Below are 23,282 nucleotides of genomic sequence, written 5' to 3' on the forward strand. Positions count from 1 at the left end.
GTCTGTCAGCCTAATTTACAAGGGGATGGTTTTAGGGATAGTGTGGAGGAGTGAAGAACAATGTGATAAGCCACTTTATTAGTTCTGATTAGTGAGAGAAGTGGGATATAAATAAAATAAATAAAAATAAGGAAGTCAAACTATGGGCTTAAAATTAAAAAAGAAAGGTTAATATTACATATAAAGTATAAAGGGATGGCATGAGACATACCAATCCCAAGTTACCAGAAGCCCCCTCAGAGCCCATCTATTTTCAAAGACCTTAACAGTAGCCACAAACATTTGTCTCTTAAACCATGAGGGTTAGAAATTTTATCTAAACCTCAAGTCATCTTGGGCAGGCTCCTTGAAAGGCAGCTCAGAAATTTTCTAAACAGACAAATTAAATCTCACTGTGATTAGATTTTGTACTAGAAGGCCATTTCATATACTACATTCAATAAAAAACTGTGATGAATATGCAACATATTGTGTAATTCTTTCATAAATTACATTATATATTTGTCCATTAAGAGTACCATCAAAATAATAATCAGAGCTACCGTTTTCCTTTTAACTGTCTTCTGAATCATCCGAACATTTTTTCGTTTTCATTTTTAAATAGACCCTTATCACACAAAACAAATATTTTAGTTTAATAATCCATTACACTTTGTTTGGGAAGCAGGTTTTCCCCAACGTTTTGCAAAGACAATGTGAGCAGTTATAAAGGTGGGCAAAACCAATTCCTGCAGGCCACAAAAATCCCTTACCACATAGGGAAACACTACCACTTCTGGAGAGCAGGGGTTTCTAAATCCAATGCTATCAATACTATCATTTTCCAGCAACTGCTTCCATGAGGACATTCCCACCAAAGGTGTTAGAAAGAAGCCTTACCATATACCAATCCCATAATGCCAGCCATTTCCAGCTATATTATAAATCTTGGACAATCTACAGTGTCACACATGCCACTGGTTAACCATCCTAATTACATTTTTCTTCAGAGGCAGAAATTCACCGTCAATGTTGAACCCTTTGTAAATGCAAATCTCCACAGTTCTGAACTAACTTGGTGGCCAAGACCTTTCGCTACCCCTTTTTGTAATTTTTTTTTTAAACAGAAAGCTTCAGGGTGACTTTGGATAGCTCCGCTATTACAATGGTTGCTGCTGCAAATAATGGCTTGCTATCCAAAGAAACCATACTAAATGGCACAGGTTTCAAATGACATGAGTTACCTGCTCGATGAGCCATTTGCACACATATAGCAACTTTCTTCTGCTCTATCGCACAAAGGCCTGTGATCCTCCGGGGCAGCATACATCCATCACTCCGTATGAATTGACTTAGCAGTAAGACATCCTAAGGAAGAAAAGGGAAAGGCAAACAAATAAGCATCAGAATATTGGCTAATGATACAGTACCTCTTAACTACCTTTGCAAGTGGTATCTGATAAGTAGCAGAAGATAAGTGCCTTGGATATTTCTGCACAAACAATTCCTACAAGACAATAAACAGAATAATCACTATGAAAGATGAGTTGTTAGCTTCACTGTGGTAGTGCAAGAAATTCTATAAAGGGAGAATGATAAAATAAACGTAACAAAATAACTACATTGCAGAACATTTTAACAGCCAAATGCCTTCCAGGAATAAAATGTTCTGGAAAGAGATGAGAGGAAAGAATTCTGCACTTCATCTGAGAGGCTTTCTAGATCTTTTAACTTCGTGGCTCCCAAATTTTTTCAGGCTACTGCCCCCTTGGTTCCATAAGCTCATCTCCAGTGCCCCTTACCCTATAACAGCGATTTGTACAAGACCATAACAATAAAATTCAAAATAGCAACAATTAATTGCACATATATTCAAGAGCCAATTAGAACTTGTTTAATTTATTCAACACAACTAATGAACTTGATCCAGTGATACCAGCTTTTCAAAGTCTGATAGTCATTTAGCAAAAATCTTAGACAACATATTTAGTAACTATTTCACCTTTCAGTGAATTCTTAATGCAATGTATGGGCTTGATAAAGTGATACCAGTTTCCCAATCTCTGGTTTAAAGTCACTTATCAGGAGTCTTAAACCACCATATTTAGTAATCCCGAGTCGATTTCTTTGCTTGGAGAAAAGTTAGATGACCACAAGAAAACTATATAGACAAAGAATTTCTGTTGAGGCTGCCTTAGCCCTGAAAGATTGTATTTCTTCCCCTCCTCAGCCCTGGCAACAAAGTATAAAGAGCTGCCCCTCAGCCCCAGTTTTTGTAGCCAGTTTTGGACTGATCTTGTTACCCCAGGCTTCCAGTTGGACCCCTCATCTCTCCCATCTCAATTCTCCAGGAACCTGCCATTGCGCTTCCCTCCCCGTCTGATCAGTTTCACCTCCCAAAGCAGCTTCTTCACTGCTGCGGGAAACCCTTCCTTTCCCCAGCTTCTTTTCAGGACAGGCTCGTATGTCCCATTTACTTTTATAGGTTTTCCCTTTAGGTAGGCAGGTTTTCTAGATTAAGGTTTTGGTGTGTTACCGTATTTTTCCGTGTATAAGACGACCCTTTTTTCTAAAAAATTTATATAGAAAAATAGGCGTCGTCTTATACATGGAATGCAGGGGGGAGGTCGCCCTGGCCGGCCTCCGATCTTTCTCTCAACGGTCAGCTGACAGTCAGGAAAGAGCGGAGGCCGACCAGGGGGACTGGGGTCTTCTCCCCCTTTCCCCCGCCTGTCAGCTGGCAGTCGGGGGAAAGAGCGGAGAGCCCAGTCGCCTTGGCTGGCCGGCTTGGAAAGAAGGAGGCTGAGGGGAGACATGATAGAGGTCTATAAAATTATGCATGGTTTGGAAGGAGTGGACAGGGAGAAGTTTTTCTCCCTCTCCCATAATACTAGAACAAGGGGTCATCTGCTAAAGCTGGAGGGTGAGAGATTAAACAGATAAAAGGAAGTATTTTTTCACACAAAGCATAGTTAAATTGTGGAACTCCCTGCCCCAGGATGTGTTGATGGCTGCCAGCTTGGAGGGCTTTAAGAGGGGAGTGGACATATTCATGGAGGAGAGGGGTATCCATGGCTGTTAGTTAGAATGGATATTAGTCATGCTGCATACCTATTCTCTCTATTATCAGAGGAGCATGCCTATTATTTTGGGTGCGGTAGAACACAGGCAGGATGGTGCTGCTGCACTCATCTTGTTAGTGGCTTCCTAGAGGCACCTGGTTGACTACTGTGTGAACAGACTGCTGGACTTGATGGGCCTTGGTTTGATCCAGCAGGGCCTTTCTTATGTTCTTATGACTGGCCTCGCCAGGGTCCCCGCTCTCTTCCCTGCCGTATTTTTCCCTACGCCCCCATGTATAAGGCGACCCCTGATTTCTTAATTTTAGGTATAAAAATATAGGGGGTGTCTTATGCATGGAAAAATACGTAATTGCTGCATTGCTTTTCCCATTAATTTCCATTGCTACCTTTTCTATATTGTGTAGATTAATTTTAAGAGTCTTGCCCCCTTGTTTTTCTGTTGTTCTGAATCTGCCCCTTGGTATACATAGGCTAAAATCCCAAGTAATAAAGTGCCCCAAATACATACATTTGTACCATGCAAGTAAGGGAATGCCTTTGCATGTTATGGCCCTGACACGTGGATACTGATTCGGGTAAAAAGGCTTCATAACTTTAAAAGTTTGGGATGAGATATAAGGCAATGACAACGTTCGGAGTGCTCAGGTCAAGAAGGATCCAGCAGAGATCTAATTGTAATGTAGGAGCACTCTGGAAAAACTTTCCTTGTCATATCAGCTCTGTGCCACATCAGAAAAAGCCATTTTTCTGGCTCAGAAAAGAGTGCAGAAGAAAGTTCACTTCCTTATTGTGAACCAAGAGGGCTCAATTTAGTTGGACTAAACACCAGAAGCAACCTTCTTGCTTATAAATTCCATTTTTGTAACTGAAATAATTTACATCCCGCCCGTTTCAGCTCTGCAAGTTGTACTCCAAGCCATTTGGCTGAACAGTATCGCTTGTTAACATGAGATTACAGCAACCTCAGAAAGGTCCAAAGTTCAGCAGGCTAGGGAATTCTCCCATCATACTCAATACAGATGCATCGGGACAGTGCAGTTAGACAGAGCCAGGTTTCAAGGCACTGGGAGAAACAAACAAGAAGGTAAAAGGGTTAAAGGAGAGGAGTATTCTGGCAAAGTTGCATACTGCTGTCATGTTCCATGAAGTTAACATTGTGTGCTAGTGGACAGCCAAAACTGCAACCACAGATTTGCTTTAATCACTGGACAGCTCCTGGGAGAGGCTGAACCCAGATTCTCAACCCTGTAATCTGTACAATCTGATGAAAACATGAATTGAATTAATCCAGGACTAATAAACAAAGACTGCAGTTCTTTCTCCACTGTGTACTGCCAAAGCGAGACGACATTTACTGCCTGGTCAAACCAATCATATTCAAAGAAAGGGAACAAGCATTTTATAGAATATTTGATTTCTTCTGCAGGGTAAACAGCATTAAATGTAAACGGAACATTCCCTGGATTAAATGGGTATCTGAAATCATGGAAAGAACCAGTACCTGAGTTCAGGTGGAGAATAATTTCAATGAAATTATTAATGCAGATTTATAGTCAGGTTCTGTTTAGACAACCAGCTAACACTTTATCATGCAATGCCTCTACCACTCTGCATAAGAGCTGATGCTTCTCCATACACTCTTCTGGTACTTCAAGCCACCAGAGTATGCTTGATGACCAGGAAGTCTAACTAACTTGCATCTCAACTGCCCAAAGAAATAACTTGTTTTTCCTATCTGTAATAGGTAAACAGTGTAAAATGAACTTAAAAAGTAATAGTCAATTACATAGCCATGTTCAAATTACTTTGCATACATAATCCTTACAAAAACCTTCTAAAGTGAAATCTCAATGAGTATGTCAACAGTTTTTAGGTAAAAGAGACAAATTCTAAACTAAGAAATGTTAGGAAAAAGTGACTGAAAAGTTTTGCAACACGATTGTATAGATCTGTGTAGCACGGAAAAATGTACAGAAAAGGGCAACAAAAATGATAAAAGAAGTACACTATCTTAGTTTTAGGTACCTCAGTTTAGAAAAAAAGATGACAAGGAACATGACAGAGGTTTATAAAATTATGCATGGTGCAGAGAAAGTGGAGAGTGAGTTTTCTCTTCCTTCCAAGATACTGGAATTCAGGAGCACACAATGAAGTTCATGGGCAGCAGATTCTGGACACAATCCATAATTAACTTGTGGAACTCACTGTCACAAAATGTAGTGATACCCATCAGTATAGATGGCTTTAAAAGTGGATTAGACAAATTAATGGAGGATAGGTCCATCAATGGCTATTAACCAGGAATTTCCATGTTCACAGATAAACTACAAGGAATCAACAGAGGAAGGTTTTGCTTTTGGGCTCCTGCCCATGGACCTTCTCTAGAGTAGGGTTCTCCAAACTTTTTTTTTACTCTTTTGAATTCTAATACAGGGTGGTTGGCACAACCACAAAACGGCTGTCACAGGAGGCAGAGCCAATCACAAAATGTCAGGGAGTGTATAACTTTAATAGTAAATCTTCAACATTTCAAGCAGAAGCTCTGTCCAACATATTATTTTAAAATATTGCCTTGCATACACACTGCTTACCTTCAGCTATGCAGTGAAGATGCTGCTGAAGCAACATCTACAAAGCTAATCAGGTCTCCAAGGGCTAAACCAAAGCCCCATTGGGAAAAGCCCATCTGGCCCTGCCCAATTTCAAAACACATGTGGTGGTTGCCAGGAAAGGTTTTGGCAGATGCCATGGAGGGGAACCCTGTTCTAGAGCATATGTTCCACCACTGAGGCAAATAGGATACCAGACTTGCCAGACCAATGGTTTGACCAGGAAGGCTCTACCATTCTACAGAAACTGTAAGAAATCCCAACTAGCCTTACACATTTGATCACACGACTGCTCAACATTTTTGCTTCAGATGTTAAGCATTACTTGCTTATAAAATAAAGTACATGTGGCAAATGTCACAGCCACTTTCTAAATATATGGTGCTCTGTCTGCCATTTTCCATTATTTCCACACTCCTCCTCAATTCTCCAAGCCTTCTTAAAAACACGTTAGTGGAGCAGTAGCTTAGCTAGCCCTCTTGGGATGCATGTGATCCAGGCCTGCTGATTAACTCTATGTCTCAAGCATTTCCTTACTTCCTTTCTTGAGAGCTCATTCACCAGAATCTCACTACTAAATTATTTACAGTTTTTTCTAACTCCTTATTTTTCTTATTCTCCCCCTCGTCATTAGAGTGTCTGCTGTCTTGCAAGCCATTTCTTTTCCTCCAGATGCATCTCTAGCTCTAGCCCATTAATCCCATTGGCACTGACTTATTCCACAGTTTTAGTTGCCTTATCTTTAATGATGTATCCTTGTCTGGCTCCCTTCCTTCCATCTTCAATTTAGAATTTATTTTTTCTGCCCCTTTTATTTCAGGCATTGAATAACTCTTATGAAAACCACTACCTAGAATTTAATGCTTATTTCTTATATTAACCCTTTTAGAAGAACTGTTATTTTTATGACTTTGCTTACAGCATGTTTAGCTATTTAATTGTCACCCTCCTCGGTGCATTTTAAGTCTCTTCTAAGCTTTAGAGGGGAGGGGATGCTCCTGAGCTGTAGAGCATCTGCTTGGCATGCAGAAGGTCCTGGGTTCAATCCCTGGCATCTACAGTGAAAAGGATTACTGTTAGGTAGAGATCTTTCACTTCACCTAAGATCCTGGAGAGCCGATGCCAGTCTGAGTACACTGTACTAACCCTGATGGATCCCAATGGACAGATTTAGTATAAGGCAGCTTCATATATCTAAATTTTCCATTCTTGCTCACCTTTCCTCTCTCCTTCCTTAAAAGCCAGTTCATAATAAAAAGAACAGCCACTCTGAATGGATCTGGAGGTATCCAAATCTACAGGAGAATATGTACCAAGGGGCTTCTTGAAATAATTTTTATAACAAGTACAAATTCCTTACAATCTCACATTTTCACCATACAGAGTTGAAATTTCACCATATGGGTTGACATTAAATCAAGAGTTCCGTCTAGATATTACAAAGAATTTTCTAACAGTTAAAGCAGTTCCTCAGAGGAACAGGCTTCCTTGGGAGGTGGTAAGTAATCCTTCTCTAGAGGTTTTTAAGCAGAGGCTAGATGGCCATCTGCCAGCAATGCTGATTCTATGACATTTGGCAGATCATGAGAGGGAGGGCATCTTGGCATTCTTCTGGCCATGGAGTAGGGGTCACTGGGAGGGTGTGGGGGAGGTAGTTGTGAATTTCCTGCATTGTTAAGACTAGATGACCCTGGTGGTCCCTTCCAACTCTATGATTCTATAGAGTCATAAACAGTTTCCAGACAGGATAAAGATTAATAAAATTAGTAAAAAAGTTATTTGTACCATTCTAAGTCAACAAGGAAGCTGCTCTGACGCTAGGCACTAGCGATGCAGTCCTAAGCAATAATATCCTCCTAAGCTGAAGTCAAATGTAACGGCTTGACTGCACTTTTGCGTCCTCAAGATCAACACAGTTTAAAAATCTGCACCCATGTAGAAACAGATGATTGTGATCTGATGTGCCTCAATTTGTCTCCCCGTGAATGAAAACAGAACAGTGACTTGGATCTATGTGGACCATGTGAGATCTTTTCTTTTCTATGCTAGCCACTACAGAGGCAAATCAGATTCCTTCAGTCAAGGGTCTGGGTAGATGTGCACAGCTATCACTAGTGGTATGGGTGCCAATATGTTAGAGGTCACATAGAGAACTTAATTGAAATTTAAGTATCTTTTGTACATGAAACCACACAGACTCTCACCATGAAAATGGGGTATGTATGCAAGGCCAAGGAAAGGCATGTGCAAGCCCCCAACCACCATTTGGAAAGGCAATGGCAGGGAAGCAGGCTGAATCTATAAGATTTTTGATATGGGCTACACAGACAGTTCCACCTCACAACCTTCCACTCTTTTCCGGCACTCCGAGCAAGCGAGAAATTGCCTGAAGGCCAGAATATTTAGAACTATATACTGTGAACAAGGAGAATACCAGGACAGTAAGAGAACAGCAAGTAATAACACTTTGTAGTTGTGTGTTGGTTGCAACTTAAGTTTTGCAAAATGCAAGTCAGCTCAATGCTGAAAGTATCTCTCTTTTTAAAGACCTCAGCTTGAACGCACCTCATATGAGTATTTGTGCTTCAGGTTCCAGCGACAAATTGGACATTGACCAGAAGGATTTGGAGGAGCTGGGGCTTCCACATCTTCTAGAATTTTGCCTTCAATCTAGAAACCAAACAGAAGACACCGATGAGGGAAGATGCAGGATTCCAAAGACATTCTGGACTAATGCCTCATCTCTAGCAAGTATACCATTACACAATTAAAATATGAAAAACCTGAGAGGAGAGTACAGCCTTACTGATAACAATCTAGTGGGTACTTAAGGATAAGAACAAAGAAAAGAACAATTTCATCTCCAAGAAACTGTTCTTGCAACCATCGCCAAGTTCAAGATTATTAGTCATGAGTAAGAAGGCATTATTTCAGGACTACTACCTTGAGAATATCAGCAGACCTGGGTTCATGTGTTGTATAAGACTGGAGTTGGCTCACTTTATTAACAGCTCTGGAAGAGAAGAGCTTCCCTCACTTATCAAACTGAAACAGTTTTTCCATAACAGATTCGGATAGCTCCCCGTAGTATATATTCCTTAAATTTAGTCCACTGTAGCTTTAAACAGCCTGAAGTGATAGGCATTTCCCACAAGAAGGTATTCCAACAACTGAGTATATCTGACAAAATATATTTATCAGCTTTGTTGTGTTCTCTTTCTTTAAGGAGGGTTTTTAACAAGAAAATTCTCATATTTGGTACATTCAATGATATCTGATTGATGTCAAACTCTCTGGGTTAACATGAGCCTAGAGAAAACTAATTAGGTGCAGTAGATCTGACAGCCACAAGCTTTAGCACATTTTACTTACTGGTTAGCATTATCACCTATAGAATTATTTAAATATCAGGTAGTTTCTCTCTCTAAGTCCTTTCACTGAAAGAGTCCTGCTGTGAGCTAACAGGTACAATCCTATGCAGAGTCACTCCAGTCTAAGCCCACTGAAATCTATGGTCTTATACTGAAGTAATTCTGTATAGGACTGGACAGTACATTCAGAGCTTGTCTGCACTGGACATTAAGGCTGGGGCGGGGGGGGATAAGACTGCAGGCTTAACATGGGCAACCAACACAGTGCAGAATTATGCGAGCCTATGAAACTTCACATAGTGCTGCATCTTTTTTGTACTGGCAATACTATCCAAATGTCTTGCTATGGGCATGCTCTTAAAGAAAGTCCACTTCAGCCACAACACATATTCTTAACATGAAACATATGGAGAAAAAGGAGGGGAGATGTTGGATACTATAAATGGGATTGTGTACAATGGAGGGGTGGCCACACATGTGCTCAGGGAACTGAGATCAGATTATGCAAATGCTGTTAAGAGTCAGCACACTGGGGTGGTTAGAAAGCTGGACTGGGTTCTGGGAAAACCAGGTCTGCCATGGAAGCTCACTAGGTGGCTTTGGGCCAGTCATTCTTTCAGCATAACCCACGTCACAAGGATGTGGAGAGAATTATGTTTTAAGAGGCTTTGAGACTCCATTGTGGAGAAAAGAGGTTATAAGTATCAAAATAGCATTTGCAGAGAATCACAGGAATAGTACTAACTGACTACCAAATACCAAAAACATCTATTTTGTACCTACATTGCTTAGTAGCTTTCCTAACAGAACTTTGGAAGAGGCATTGCGAGGTGCCACAGTACATGCCTTATGGTCTTTCTGATGGCATGGAAAGAACTGGAGAAGACCCTGGTAGGTGGCTACCAGCAGCCGAGTAAGATCTGGACAAGTTTGTTTCTCCTCTGCTCAAAGGCACTTAAGGCCTGGGAACATCCAGCAGTACTGCTTTGTTGTACTGGAAGCTGCTTTGGATCCCCACTGAGGAGCAAACCAGGACATCAATTAAAATAATTATGGTGTCTCAAGTAGCATGGTTGTGAAGGCCCTTGAAATTAGATCCTACAGCTGTCAATCATGAAGACTATGCGAACCATGATCTGATTAAATAAAGCAGTTACTTATGTTAACTCATGGTGATGTTCTTAACATGTAACGCTCTAAATCAGGGGTGTCCAATCTTTTGGCTTCCCTGGGCCACATTGGAAGAAGAACCGTGCAATCAAGTTACCAAAAAAAATCATGTTTTAAGTAAGTTTACGATTTTGTGTTGGGCTGCATTTACAGCCGTCCTGGGCTGCATGTGGCCCAGGGGGCGCAGGTTGGACAAGCCTGCTCTAAATGGTGTGTACTATGTCATCCATGCTATGTTCCTATAGGACAAATGGCAGGAGTACACCTACTTTAGTCAAAAGACAAACAATTCACTAGTTGTTCTTGTGGACTCATTACCCTTGCAGCAAAAGCTCTCCGTGAAAGTATTTTGTACAACAATCCAAAAAAGAGAAACAGTTCTATAAATGATGCTTTGTCTGCCATTTTCCATTATTTTCACACACTCTTCCTCAATTCTCCAAGCCTTCTTAAGACACGTTAGTGGAACAGTAGCTTAGCTAACCTTCTGGGGATGCATGCAATCCAGCTCAAAGAGGATATTTTATTTTTAGAAAACGGACTGACATGTTTTGAACTTTACCACTTTAAAGAATTATTATTTTTGCAACTTTTATAGAGAGAAGTTATTTTTCATAATTTTCTTTCCAACTCTTGAACAATTGTGACTCTTAAACCATACCATGCCATCTTCCAAGTAAAACCAAATCCAATCTTCTACAGCATCACTGGATATTTTCTCCTTGTTTTTGTCATTTTGTGTTACTATGGACATAAGTTTTAATAGTAGCTTTTGCTTATTGTACTTCTAAACTTAAGTACACAGTTGCATGTTCAGCAGCACCCAAACAACTTTAGTCTTACGTGAAGTGATTACCAGCTTGAAATGATTTACTCATAGAGAGAAAGGAAGAACTTTCTGCTTTGAAGACATTCCATCCTGAATCCACTTAGCGTAATGCAGTTACAACTATGAATTGAATATAGTTGGGTCATAAGTATACAAAATTAATTTTAGAATCAAAGAATTGGAAGGGACCTCCAGGGTCATCTAGTCCAACCCTCTGCACAATGCAGGAAATTCACACAAAAAACCCTCAGTACTAAGGCAGTGCATTTGGCAAAGATGAACAAAAAAAAAAAGGCCCCTTTAAACAGTAGCCAGCAAATTCCAATCCCCCTCAAAAGCCAAAAAATTTGGCTTTTTCAGGATCGTCGGCTACAACCTCTTTTAAAAGGAAGAAAACAGCTTCAGCACATTTGCGCCAATCACTTTAAAGTTTAAAAAAACCCTCCCTTCTTCTCCATTATAGTCTATGGGGAATCTTTCTGGGGCTTGGGGGGGCTGTTTTTATGGTAGGTTTTTCATGGATCCCCATTTTTCCTCCACTTGGGGCCCCATAAAATTGGACTCCCTGACCCAATCTTTTCCCAAACTTGGGGGTTCTCGTAAGAAGAGACACCAGCAGTTATGCTGCAATTTGGTGCCTCCACCTTAAAAAACCAACCCGCCAGACCCTTGGAAAGATTCCCCATAAGCTATTATGGAGTCAAAAAAATTTTCAGATTCCTGGAAAAAACCCAACCATATTGGTATGGGTATTCAGGAAAATTCAACAACCCTGAAACTTTTTGGGTCTAATATACCCAAATCCAAATTTTTTTGAACACCCCTAATCAGTACTCAAGAGCAATATAAAAAGGTATATTGATGTCACATGTGGCTCAAATGTTTAGTCAAACTTTAACATGAGTTATTCAGGAAAGAACCTAGCATGACAATGCTCCCACATGTGTTTTGATGGAAGAATTCCAGTAAGTGCTAGATTTAGCACATGCACTTTTATTTGGTTTTAAGATGCTAAGGGAAATAAAGCAAACTGTTGAGAATATATCTTCAGATTACACTTTAAAATAATAAAGTACAATCTTACTTGCAGAACTCATCTGTGTTATGTTCTTAACATGAAAGACCTCTTTTTCCTATGACTACAAATTCCTACCCATCAAAATGCAGTTAGGAATTTTCAGTGAACTATCTCCAAACTATCATTTTTACAGATATAACGAAACACAGAACAATCCATCACGTAATGGGAGCCAATATATCCATATTTATGACAGGATTTTGGTAATTCATCTTAAAACCTATTATGAAAAGCATTCCAGATTACGAGAATGCCTAATCTTCTCTCATCCAACTTGTGCGCACAAAGGACCCTGCATTTTAGGCAGCAAAAAGCCTCCCTTCAATTAATTGCATATTGATATTCTTAAGTGCTCTGATGTCTACCAGAGAATATTTTTTCTGCAGAGGAGCTTTTTATATCCAAGCACAATGAACAAGGATACTTAATTGATAACATTGATATATCTAAATCTGAGTATGGCTCAGAGCGCATACAAAAGAATCTGTACAATTAGGCCATGTATGGGCAGAGGGGATTTTCTACAACCCAGGGGAATCCCCCAGGGTTGCAGAAAACTAAAAAGAGGGAGAAAAAAAGTAAAAGCGGTTTTAAAAAAACCCAAACTGATGAAGTGGTATGTGCTTACATAGACACTAAAAATTAAGGGGGGGAAATGTGACACTGAAATGCTGTATTGTGAGATCTCAGCTGCCATTTCAGAGCTTGACTAGCAAACCTAATAAACTATTCCTCAGCATGCAGTGGTGGGAGAGAAAGCAAAGTGGCAGCAGAGATGCAATGGTGACAACGGGTGAGGAGGATGTAGCAGGGGGATAGTAGGAAGCGTGAGGAAAGAGAAAAGGGAGCTGCAGGAGGAAGTGTGATGTGTAGGGTTTCCCTTCTCCCTTGAGTTCCTCATGCCCTGCTTGTATTTATCTAATTCTGAATTTAATCTGACTTAAATCTTAGACTTAGACTGCAGATCAAAAGACCTACACAGCAGAGGCCATAGATGAGGGAGATGTTTCTACAAACGTGTGATATTTCTCCAGATTTGTAGGAAAACCTAAAACATAAATTGGTGGATTAAAATGTTTTCAGATCTAAGCCCTCTGCCCTGCCACCACCAGACAGGGTGATGATGATCTTGAAGCCAAAAGCGTTTCCCAAGACCTGCATACTTATGGTTTCAAGCCCCTGGTCAGCTGCCCAGAAGTGGGGCTTGGAGTCAAAAAAACACGCCCTGTTTGCTTTCAGCTCTATGCCCCTGCCCCATTGGCTGGCCAGTGTCCCCATTAGCTTGCCAATACTACAAGACTAATTTTATACTTAATTTATAATGTAATATTATAATTATGATATAAATATTTAAATTTAGTGATACAGGCACAATCCAGCAAACATTAGTATTAATGAAGTCCAACTAAAATTAGTGGATTTTAACCTGTTTTGATTAAATCTCATTACATTGTTTTCACAGGACTTAATCTTGGCCAATATTTGCTAAATTGTGCCAGACGTGCTTTGTTCCCCAAGTTTAGAAACAGCATTTTAACCAACATGAAATATGTATTCATTACAAATTATACAAGCCTGCCAGTAAGAATAATTACTGGTGAAGTTAGTGCTAGCATTAACAGACATGAGATTGGAAGGTACATGAGATGAGGCTTTTGCAACTGTATTCATACTATGGAACTTCCTGTCCTAGGAGCTCTGCCAGGACTCCTCCCTTCTGGTCTTCCAATAACCAGTTAAAATAATGTTATTCTACAGGACACTTTGTATCGCCTGAAGCTGTCTTGTTCTGTAGATTCTACTGCTGATTTTGATTGACTGTGTTACTTAATAGCCTATTATTGCAGTTCTTACCTACTGTACCATGTTTCCAATTTTACAAGTAGCAGTTCTAGTTTCATGTGATACCCTTTTCAGCCATGTGTTCTGATTCAGGCAAGGGCTAATACTATACACTGTAGTATGTGCAGATTCAAATTTGTAGCATTCGTGACAAAACATAGATGCTTGTGCTATAAACATCAACTTCATTGGTCGCTTCTGAGACCTAGTATTATCAGAGAAGGAGTAAAGTGCAAACAAAAGGAACTATGAATCAGAAAATATGATAAATGTACTTACAATAGTAGTGTTCCCTTCAGTAATTTCTATGACTGTAGAGATAAAAAAGAAAAAACAACAACAGATGTTAGAACCAGTTCAAATCAAAGTATACCTATTCAGTAACAAAACTGTACTTGTGAAGCATTAGGAGGCATACTGTAAAAAGATGACCACAATTAAGCATTCTACTAGAATGGTGGTCAAGGTATTGCTTTTATCGGTTGGTAGTCTGTTTCCTTGAAAATTCCATGAGGTGGAACTTCATGCGGTTGACATGAGTTGGTCATGATTCGATTACACACTTTACCTTTTTAGAGGCAAGCAATACAGAGTCCAGATCATTGTTTTTGTTGTGCCTGTCTTAAAAAAATGGACAGCCACTGTAATGGTTACTGCAGGACTAGGCAGACATGGATTTGCTCACCCAGCCACGGAGCTCAGTGTCCTTGGACTAGACATGCTCTTCTGCTTAATCTACCTCATAAGATTATTGTGATGATAAAAATGGGGATGGAAGAAACATGTCTACTATTCTGAGCTCCATGGAGATAAGTAGGTATCAAAATGTGAGCTAAATAGATAGAAATACACCGTTCCTTATATTTATCTAGAAATTCATTAGAAGAGTAATTCTCAGAACCGCCCTTGTCATAACAGCTGAGATCAATCCCATAATAGGTTGGGATTTTTTTCTGACAGGGGTTCTGAACTTTGGATAGCTGCATGACAGGCAAAACTCCTAGCTTTTCTCAAAATATTGAGAGGTAAGTAATATACATTGTCCCCTGTCTGTGATGCAGCTGGTAGGTATACCTATGATACCTCCATGCTCAGAGACAGTATAACTCTGGATAATACAGAGCTCGACAAATCCTAGGTATTATGGTACCTAATATTTTCAGCAGTCAGTTATTATAAGTGCCTCTTGATGATTCTCAGCAGAAGTACAAAGATTATTTAGTTGAGGTATAGAGGTTAGCTTTCTGCTGTGATGTCAACCAGGATTACCTCATATTTATTTATATAGTACAACACTGCTGTTACAGCTTTTATTTATTTATATTTTATATATATAAATATATTTAAAAAGTGATAGGAAACTCTGAAGAGTATAGGATTAGGTTTCATGGTAGCAATAATAAGAAATTATGGTCATTATAAAACTTTGAAGGCTGAAAAATAAACCTGTCTCCCAAATGTCTGGTGGCCTGTAAAGCCAAATAAAATTTGTCAAGGCCTGGAATTATAGATCCTGGAGCAATTTCATTTCATGGAATAGTGAAAGTTTGTCACCTTCAAGCTCTGCTTGTGAGCTTCCCAGAAGCATCTGGCTACCGACCAGAAGCAAAACAGCTGGAGTTTTTGATTTGGGTCAGCTGCTAGAAAAAAACAAGGGTCAAATCCTACTCAGCATTTCACATCAGCCCCTCCCCATCCTTTTTAGGTGTACACCATAGGTGAATAAATAGCTTTGATAGCCCCCTCACCCCAATCCTGGGCTTTGCCTCTAGGTAGGGTTACGAATTCCAGGTTGGGAAATGCCAGGACCTTTAAGGGGGTTTGGAAAGGGGAGGGACCTCAGCAGAGAATAATGCCATAAAGTTCACCCACTAAAGCAGTCTTTTTCTCTAGGGGAACTGATATGTGTACCAGAAAATCAGTTATATTGTTGGGAGATCTCCAGGACCCACCTGGAGGCTGGCAACCCTACCTCCAGGCCCAGTTTGGCTTCCACCCAGGAACAAGGATTTTTATTTCAAGCACTGACAATCCTACTAGTTAGCTACTAACATTGCAAGAATTCTCATATATGTATAAGAATTAAGGAGCTTCAACCCAGTCACTTTGTACTTGTCTTTATGTCAATATATGAACATTCAGGACAGTTTAATACATATGGGAGTACTCCCCAGAATGGTCATGGCACCAACATTTTAGAACTCTCTCCCCAGTCATCTGTCTCCTTCTGTAGCCATCTTCTGCCAGCAGGTAAAGACATTTTAGTTTCCTATGGCATTCCTTCAGTGATCCCGTCTTACTGGCCATTGTTTTAATGGCTGTACTTTAATTGCTGTTTTTATGTCTTTCAACGCATTTTAGCGCTCTCTGTAATTGTTTTAATGATGTATGACTTTTTTGTGTGTGGGGGGGCTCGTTTTAAAATGTGCTTTTGTTATTTTGGTGGCCTTGTGGGGGCAGAACAATGGGATATAAATTTTGAAAATAAGAAATTTTTGAAGTCTCCAGTATGTTTTCCTCTCATGCTGGTACCCAAGGATGTTTTCATCCCCTGCTATTTCACTGTTTCCTAAACGAGAGGCAAAGGAGAGTTTGGTCACATATCCCCTTCTCCACCCAACAGTTACATCTACAGAAGCAGAGTTTCCTTTTCACTCTCTTCTTTCAGCTTGTATATGTGGATAAGCACTGCTTCTGGGGAGCAGAGATCCCCCTCCCACCAGCAGATAAATTACATTAAATGTGAGGGGCAACCTACATGCCTGGAGTTGCTTCTACAAAGCTGCCAGGCTTGCTAGTAACACTGCTGCTGCTAACACGTTATTACGTACAGGTACACGGAAGCCGAATCCTAAACATGTTTACTTGAAAACAAATCCCAGGTTCAGTGAGGCCTATTCCTTAGTAAGTGTATTTAGGATTGCTACCTTTGTCTGATTATCGGCTAAACATGAAATGAATAATTTGTGACAAACAATATATTCTCCCATGCACAAAGGAGGGCTCGCGGCAAAAAAGTGACCAAGCAATACCTCCTCAAGTCCCTCGATGGCTACCCACCCCTGATGAAGCAGAAAAGGGCAAGAGTCCAGTAGCACCTTAAAGACTAATGATATGGCAAACAAGGGTTCGTGGGGGGAGAGAGAGACCTGAGATCAATATTTCAAGAAAACAGTTTATTTGCAGCTGCTGACTCAGAGGCCCTAATGGGCAGAAATCTCTGAGCCCCGATCATACTGAGGAAGGGATATTTATCCAAATTCAAGATATGACAACCCATCAACATTCAGGGTAGGCTGATAGCACTCCAGACATAGAGGCGGCGCAGTACAGTTCAGTTCTATCCAGTTTCTCCTATCAATGTTTATAGTTCACTCTGACTCTCCATGACTCTTAACCCACTTCCTTAGCACACAGACATACAGGGATATTCTGCCCAGCAACAAGCTATTCCCTGGCTGTCCTAATACATTTTACAGAAAGGAAAAGAGATTATTACAAATTGCTAAATCAGTGGATCTTCCATAGTCAGGGGAAGTCTACCTGCTGTCACACTAACAAAAATATTTTCTGGTAGGGTATGAGCACGAAAGCTCATACCCTGCCAGAGAAGATTTTTGTTAGTCTTTAAGGTGCTACTGGACTCTTGCCCTTTTCTACTACTGCAGGCGGACTAACACGGCAACCCACTGTGAATTAACCCCTGACGAAGCGAGCCTTAATCCACGAGTAAATAATAAAAACAACGCCACGTTAAATTAAGATGCCACGAAACTTGCGCGCGCGCGCCGCTATAACGGGCGAATTCCGCGCTCGCGCTCCCCCCCCCCCGCCAAGTGTTGTAAAGTTTCACACACCCTTTTTTGGAAATGCCCTGAGAAAAAGGAGGGGGGGGAATAAGGAAATATGTTTTTCTTCTCCGTCTCGAGCGCAGCCAAAGAGAAAGCGCCTGGCAAGGCTGAAGAAAGCCTGGAAGAGACCGAGGGTCTCCCATTGCTCCTGTCCACTCCCCCTTCCCGTGGCAGCCCCCTCCGCAAGCTATTAATTCACGAACTGCGGGGAGAGAGGGGGTGGGAATCATCCTTCATACTCACCCTGCCGAAGCCCGCGGGACGGAGCCTTGGCCCAGCCGCTCCATAAGAAACCGGCCAGCAGCCGTTTGCAGCCAGAAAGTAGCGACTGAGTTGCCGCCATCATGGGTGGCACTCAGCCACTTCCGCTTCCGGGTCGCGTTCGTGCTCGGTGGCGCTCCTCCGCCCTCTCTCCTTCTGAGGCGGGAAAGAGGCGATGGGGTTGAATTGACGCCATCTTGGTAGCCCGCTCGGGAAGTAGTTGAAGGTTTGCTGAATAAGATTGTTTCCCGCATTTCTTTACTAGTAGAAAAGGGCAAGAGTCCAGTAGCACCTTGAAGACTAACAAGAATATTTTCTGGCAGGGTGTGAGCTTTCGTGAGCCACAGCTCACTTCTTCAGATACAGCTAGAATGTGAAGACTGATGGACTTAAAGACAGATGGATTCACATTCTAGCTGTATCTGAAGACGTGAGCTGTGGCTCACGAAAGCTCATACCCTGCCAGAAAATATTCTTGTTAGTCTTTAAGGTGCTACTGGACTTTTGCCCTTTTCTACTACTGCAGACAGACTAACACGGCGACCCACTGTGACATTTCTTTACTAGTCACCATTGTATCTTGGGTGTGCCTGCTGTCAAGTCACAGCTGACAGATGGTCAACTCGTAGGGTTTTCAAGGCAAGAAACGTTCAGAGGTGGTTTAACCTAGGGTTGCCGACCTCCAGGTACTAGCTGGAGATCTCCTGCTATTACAACTGATCTCTAGCTGATAGAGATCGGTTCACCTGGAGAAAAATGGCTGCCTGTGGCAATTGGGCTCGATGGCCTTGAAGTCCCTCCCCAAACCCTGCCCTCCTCAGGCTCTGCCCACAAAACCTCCCGCTGGTGGCGAAGAGGGACCTGGCAACCCTAGTGGGTTACCATTGCCTGCCTCTTCGTGGGCTGAGAGAGTTCAGAGAGAACTGTGACTGGCCCAAGGTCACCCAGCAGGCTTCATGGGGAGGGGAATTGAACTCGGTTCTCCAGATTAGAGTCTGCCGCTCTTAACCACTGCACTAGGCTGGCCCTCAGTTGTATCTTAGTACCTATTTATGCCTCTTCCTTTCACAGTTCTCTGTAGTAAAATTAGCTTATGTTTAATGATTTTTATATAATATTTTATTATGGTGCTCTCAATTTATGAGTACTTCATTGTCATATTTTGGGTGTAGGCAAATTGTCATAACTTCAACGTTTTGGATTTGTGTGTGTTAAGTGCTGTCAAAGTGCTTCTGACTTACGACAACCCTATGAATTAATTACCTGTAAACCATCCTATCATTAACAGCCTTGCTCAGATCTTGCAAACGGGGCCGTGGCTTCCTGTATAGAGTCAATCCATCTCATGTTGGGTCTTCCAATTTTTCTGCTGCCTTCAACTTTTCCTGGCATTGTTGACTTTTCCGGTGAGTCATGCCTTCTCTTAGTGTGACCAAAGTACAATAGCATCCGTTTCTAGGGAGAGTTCAGGCTTGATTTGATCTAGAACCCCCTGATTTGTCTTTTTGGTGGTCCATGGTATATGTAAAACTCTCCTCCAACACCACATTTCAAAGGAATCAACTTTCTTCCTGTCAGTTTTCTTTATTGTCCAGTTTTCACACCCATACATAGTAGTGGGGAACACTGCAGCATGAATTATCTTGATCTTGGTTGCTAGTGAGACATCCTTATGCTTAAGAATGTTTTCGAGTTCCTTTATGGCTCCCCCTCCCAGTCTCAATTTCTTGGTTGATGATAGAGCCAAGGAATAGAAAATCTTTAACAATTTCCATCTCTGCCAGTAATGTGGCATCTTGTCAAAATACACGTCAAAATACAATTTGACATTCACTTCATATTTATCAACTGAAATCTCACTTTTGTCATTTGTTTCCCACTGACTTTGTGTTCACGGCAACCCTATAAAGTAGGATGGGGTGAAAGGAAATTGTACCAGCTTGTCTAAGACAAAATAGTGAGATTTGTGGCTGACCAGGCATTTGAATCCCTGCCTCTCTAAGTTAAAGTTCAGTGTTTTAGCCACCATACCATATTACTACTTGTTTTACAGATGACTTAAAAACATGCATCATAATGAACAGATTTTAAAGCATTTAAAATATTAAAACATTTCACGCATTCCACACAACATATGGTATCTCATTAATCCTCACAACAAACCTACAAAGTAGGTGAGCACTATACTGCAGAAGCGGGCTGAGTTTGATTGACATTGGCTTAAGACCATATACAGAGCAATACTATATAGAGTTACTTCAATCAGTAAGATACGATTAGAATAACTCTGCATGGGATGGAGTGTACTGTTAGTTCATGAGGTTTAGAGATGTGCCAAGCCAGTAAGATTGCCAACCTACAGGTGGGGACTGGAGATGTTCTGGAATTAAAACTGATCTCAGGATGACATACATCAGATTCTATGGAGAAAATGGCTGCTTTAGAGGGTGAAATCTATGGCATTATACCCTGTTAAGCTCTTTCCCCTCCGCAAACCCAACCCTCCCCAAGCTCTGGCCCCCCAAATCTGGAATTTCCCAACTTGGAGTTGGCAACCCTACAAGGCAGCCTTTAGCCACTTTGCTACACCAGGTTTCACAAGAATATATAATCCTTCCTACCTTTCACAGGTGACAGTAAGGACATGGTGCAATTCTAACATTATGGCTCACAGCCACAGTCTTTCTACTATAATACATTGCTGTAGATTTTGTTCATTTGTTGTGTAATAGCCTGCCAAGAACTGGCTTCAAAGGCAGGGTGTGTGAGTTAAACTGTCACAATAGTTTACTTGTTAAATTTTAAAGTTAAAAAATATTGGAAGGCTTAATCTCATACTCATAACAGAATACCTGCAATTCGAGCACATTAATGTTATTTGGATAATTATTTGGATAGGCATTTATGAGGGGAAGGGAAGCAGTACACTGACATTTAGCTGAAGTGAGACAATAGATTCTTTTAAAAAATTAAAGACAGTTTGGAAAGGTGATGGCTGCTCATAGTGTATACACTTGCCATACATTCTCCTTTAGCAAACAGGTTCTGCAGTGTTTTTGCATAGCTTTAGAAACCTGGCCGGAGGGGACACTCGAACAAAAGAAATATATGTACTACAAGAAGCGAAACTACTTCCAGCATTCTTGTTAAAAACCTGACTGTCTCAGCCTCTCCATTGTTTCAAGCGACCACAGATGGCTGTTTATGGGCTTAGTCTATGCAACAATTTACTTGTTTCTTCATTTTCTCCCAAATATGGACTAATTAATCTAGATCCATAGCTCTTGTAATGCTACCCAGTTTAATGTGAATTAAATGTTCTTGTAGCAAATTGGAAACATGGGGCAGCTTGAACGTTTATTTCTCATGTTTACTTCCATATCTGATCAAGGAGCATTTTCTATCATAACTGTTGAGAGCAGATAATTCTGTCCCAAGGCTGCAAAGTACATGCCAACTTCGGTGGGAGCCCTTCTTATTTTCCAGTGTTTGGAATCCTATTGCAAGTTTTTATTTCTCATAATTTCGAATTTGGAAAGGTTATTACCTTTGTTTAGTTCCTAAGCATTTCTGTTTGTACAGAAAGGAGAAACAGAGAAAAAATAAGCATGTCTCTCTAGAGTTTTGCAATTGATAAGAACTTTGCAACTTGAGAAAAAATATTAACCATACAGTTTGCATGCACTATTGCTGTATCCCCCAGAACTCTATCAGTCAAAGTTGTTAAATGAGTGGATGATGAATTGCAGTCTCCCAATATGCTTTTTATATCAGTTAATATAGCAAGGCGAACCAGCATGGTGTAGTGGTTAAGGTATTGGACTAGGATCTGGGAAACCCAGGTTTGAGTCCCCACTCGCACCATGGAAACTTTCTGGAGGACCTTGGGCCAGTCACCCACTCTTAGTCTCGATCTTGGCAAGTATTTGGATGGGAGACCTTCAGGGAATACCAGGGGCGTGAGGCGGAGGCAGGCAATGGCAAACCACCTCTGAAGTCTCTAGCCTTGAAAACCCTACGGGGTTGCCATAAGTCAGCTGTGATTTGATGGCAAAAAACAACAACATATCAGGAGTAGGAAACACAATCTTAGCTCAGTTCTCTCTCTCCCCCCTCTAAGCAGTGAAATGGCATAACAGAATATTCTTTCTTTATTTTTCAAACCAGTGATCCAGTGGTCTTGGACAACACAAATCGCTCTAATATCACCCTCTGTTTTCACCCTTGCATAGTATCCACTGCAGCCAAAAAATTTGCTACAGCCAAGGTAATACCAAAATTGGTAACAGCTAGCAAAAAAGCCAGAAATTAGAAAAAAAAAACCAGAAGCTATCCCCAGTAATAAAATATTGTGTGCAGTTCTCGTTATACTTTCTCGGAAAGAATATTCTACACCTTGGAAAGCTACAGAAAGGCAATTTTCTGCTGGATCCTAAGCTTATTTACTCAGACACTTTGGGTAGAACCTGATTCTAAGGAACTATGCAGCCTTTTTAGGTGGCGCAGGCCTGCTTTCCCTTATGGGGGAAAAAGCCTTTTTTCCTATTTTAATTTTGGAAAAAAGGCTCTCCCCCCTTCTGCAGCGGCCGGGAAGCCTCTGAGGAGGCTTCTCAGTTGTGCCATCCCAACTGTAGTGGTTAAATCAAATCCACCCTGGTCAAAATAAATGCAGGAGAAACACCAACTGTTCAGTCTCTTTTTCCTGCTTCCCCTCCCCTCCCCAATAGTTATATGGAAATTACAGTCTTTCAAACCAAGGATGGGAGAGAAAGGGAGGTAGGAGCAGTTTAAGAGGTGGTCGGAGCAACCCACAAGGGGGGAAATGCCCTTAGGAGCCAGCGTGACCCCTGCACTGGCATTAGTGCCACTTGTGCCGGCGAAACTGGCACTAATGCCGGTGCATGGCCACTTACACCGGTGCTGGGGAGCAGCGGGGCAGCCTGAGGCAGAGGTGCCGTCGGAGACTCGCTGGCAGCATATATCCAGCATGGGGCCTCCCGCCAGCGCAAAAGGGGCATTCCTGGGGATGGGGCTGACTTTAGTCAGCTCCCTAAGCCCTTTTGCCTTGGGAACGCCCCCTTTTGCTGGCATGAGCTTATGCTTGCAAAAGTCATGGCGTAGCACCATGAAACACTATGGAGCAGTTTCATGGGGCTTGGGGGGAATCTATTTTCTTATCCCTACTGCGCCGCTGCAAGCTGCTGTGGAT

General features: G+C 41.3%; 1 protein-coding gene across 2 annotated transcripts in view; it reads right to left on the reverse strand.

The window, feature by feature from the left end:
- The window catches only part of MRPS18A (mitochondrial ribosomal protein S18A), a 29,311-nt gene extending 11,153 nt beyond the window's left edge, over positions 1–18,158 (reverse strand). The window contains exons 1-4 of one of the 2 annotated variants that reach the window (XM_056853218.1): positions 18,056–18,158; positions 14,241–14,272; positions 8,237–8,341; positions 1,224–1,347 (exon numbers count right to left, since the gene is read on the reverse strand). In XM_056853218.1, the coding sequence (XP_056709196.1) occupies positions 1,224–1,347; positions 8,237–8,341; positions 14,241–14,272; positions 18,056–18,158 (364 nt within the window). The remainder of the gene's footprint in view (positions 1–1,223; positions 1,348–8,236; positions 8,342–14,240; positions 14,273–18,055) is intronic. The other variant, XM_056853219.1, reaches the window with a different exon arrangement.
- Positions 18,159–23,282: the final 5,124 nt, after the last annotated feature.

The sequence above is a fragment of the Euleptes europaea genome, chromosome 7, assembly GCF_029931775.1.
Source record: "Euleptes europaea isolate rEulEur1 chromosome 7, rEulEur1.hap1, whole genome shotgun sequence".
Lineage (NCBI taxonomy): Eukaryota > Metazoa > Chordata > Lepidosauria > Squamata > Sphaerodactylidae > Euleptes > Euleptes europaea.